The sequence below is a fragment of the Propithecus coquereli genome, unplaced genomic scaffold (genome assembly GCF_000956105.1).
Source record: "Propithecus coquereli isolate 6110/MARCELLA unplaced genomic scaffold, Pcoq_1.0 Scaffold101, whole genome shotgun sequence".
In the NCBI taxonomy this organism is placed as follows: Eukaryota; Metazoa; Chordata; class Mammalia; order Primates; family Indriidae; genus Propithecus; species Propithecus coquereli.
Window position 1 is genome coordinate 5,665,578 of NW_012133970.1, and position 2,429 is coordinate 5,668,006.

A 2,429-nucleotide genomic window follows, 5' to 3' on the forward strand; every position below is an offset into this window, starting at 1 on the left:
GCAGGAGGATCGCTTGAGCCCAGGAGTTTGAGGTTGCTGTGAGCTAGGCTGACGCCACGGCACTCTAGCCCGGGCAACAGAGTGAGACTGTCTCAAAGAAAAAAAAAATGATTCTGGTAAGTCCATCAAGCAATGATGGACTCAATAGAAAATAGTCTCCTGATCGCTGGGAATTTTTAAGCCAAGGCTGGATGACAATTCATTTGGGAAATGGAAGAAGGGATTCCTAAGGCTCTCTGACATGAAATAAAAACAATTATATGAGAGAATAGGGAATAAAGTATGAAGCCCCTATAGGTATTAGTCTCCCATTGTTGCTGTAACAAATTACCACATATTTAGTGGCTTAAAACACCACCAATTTCTTTTCCTACAAGTTTAAGAGGTCAGAAGTCCAAAATCAAAGGTGGTGGCAAGGCTGTGTTCTTTCTGCAAGCTTAAGAGGAGAATCTGTTTCCTTGCCCTTTTCGGCTTTTAGGGGCCACCCACATTCCTTGGCTCAGGCCCCTTTCTTACATCATTCCAGTTTCTTATTTCTGCCATCACTTCTCTTTCTACTGTGATTACATGGGGCCCACCCTAATAATCCAGGGTAATCTCCCCCATCTCAAGATCCTTAACTTAATCACATCTGCGAAGTCCCTTTTTCCATGTAAGATAATGTATTCACAGGTTCAAGGGATTAGGATGTGGACATATTTGGGGGGCTATCATTTAGCCTACCACAGACACTGTAGCTCAGAGACAGTCACTGGGATCTGAAAAATCAAGAAGGTATTATGGAAGTGGTGCATATTGATGGGCATGAAGATAAGGAGGAGATCACTTCTAGGTTGGGAAATGACGTGAATGCAGATAGTGGGGGTAGAAATCAGCATAATTTACATGGAGACCATTAAAGAGACTGATGTAAATGCAGTAAGTGTGAGAGATGCAATCAAATGGGAGGAGGGAAAGGCCCGATCACAAAGAAACTTAAAGCCAGGAAAGGGATCCAAACTTGGTAGAATAGCAATTGGGAGTTACTGAAAGTTCCTAAGTAAGCCCCCCAAGTGACATTATAAAAATAGCATTTTCAGGATGATTAGCTGAGTAGGGTTGGGACAGCAGACTGCAAGAGGAACAAAGCCGAATGAGTATCTCCTTTGAAGCAACACTTGTGTCTAAGCTGCCTTTAGAACACTTGAAAACAAACTGGCAGCAATTTCAAAGGAGAGAGAAAAGGCAAGAGAAGGATCGTTTTAGGCTTTGTCCACCTACAGGAACACAAGCCATATACAACAACCAAGGGCCTCTTACAGTGCTTTGTAAAGGAAGATGATTTCTATGAGCTCAGGGCAGTTTTTAAAAAAACAGGAAAAAAAAAAACATACCAGGCTTACCTCATTGCTACGTTACTTCCATCAATCACAACTGGCCTCAGATTATCACTGTTGTCTATTTCATCTTCAAGAGACAATTCAGGGCTTGCAATCTCTTTGGAGCTGGGCCCGCGAGGCACTAATAGACTTAAGTTGAACTGCCCTTCTGAATCACCTTTGTTACCAAGTCTGACAAGCTCTGCCAACACATCATTAATAAGTGATTCTGGGCCCAGCTTGTTGAGCACGGATTGAATCTGTTCTTCTGCATAGCCCAGCTTTAGGGCAAACTCCATCTTGGCTTGGTATTCCTTTTCCAAGTCGAGCTTACCATCCTGTAAAATGCTGCTCTGGGAGAAGCTTGGGCGATCCAGGCAGGGTGATCGACAGAGCTGACGGTGTGGCTTGGTGGGCATCTCCTTTTTCTTCAACTGACCATCCCCAGGTTGGCACCTTTTGTTGTTGTTGTCACCGCTCTTAAGGATTATCTGTTCAGGGTCACTCTCAGAGCTCATCCACTCTTCAGAATCAGGATTGCCCTGCCCTGTGCTATCCTGCTTCGGCTGCTGCCTCTCTTCCTTGGAGGCACTCTTCTCCATTTTTGGTGTCTCCACCGCAGCTGTGGCCGTCATCCCGTTCAGTGGGCAGTCTGAGGTCTAATCAGCTCTTTTTCTTTTTAGCCTGCTTGGAATCCACATACAGTGGCATTCCTCTGTGATAAAATGTTGTGGTAGCAATGGCGCAAGAGTTTGCTTGTTTGGTTTGGTGTGTTCAGATGTTAGCAGCCCCTACAAATAAACATACATACCACAGTCATGTTCATTAAACTCCTGGAAAATAATTTTAGAATCAGAGGTATCTTCCTAAGAAACTACACGTTCTCTGGCATTTTATTTTTCTGCTTACAATGATGTAGGCTCACATTAAAAATATAGAGTCCTTAATTCTCTAATAATTTTAGACAAATTTCAGTGATGGCAATAATGCTGTAATCCTTCCTCCCACACAAAAAATAACTAAATATCTAAAGTTTTCTGCTTATCACAACAACTTGGAGAAACATTGTAT

The 2,429-nt window shown here is 43.0% G+C and overlaps 1 protein-coding gene across 1 annotated transcript in view; it reads right to left on the reverse strand.

The window, feature by feature from the left end:
• ZC3H12B (zinc finger CCCH-type containing 12B) overlaps positions 1 to 1,993 on the reverse strand; it is a 13,392-nt gene extending 11,399 nt beyond the window's left edge. The window contains exon 1 of the mRNA XM_012643411.1: positions 1,383 to 1,993. Within this exon, the coding sequence (XP_012498865.1) occupies positions 1,383 to 1,993 (611 nt within the window). The remainder of the gene's footprint in view (positions 1 to 1,382) is intronic.
• Between the last annotated feature and the right edge of the window lie 436 nt (positions 1,994 to 2,429).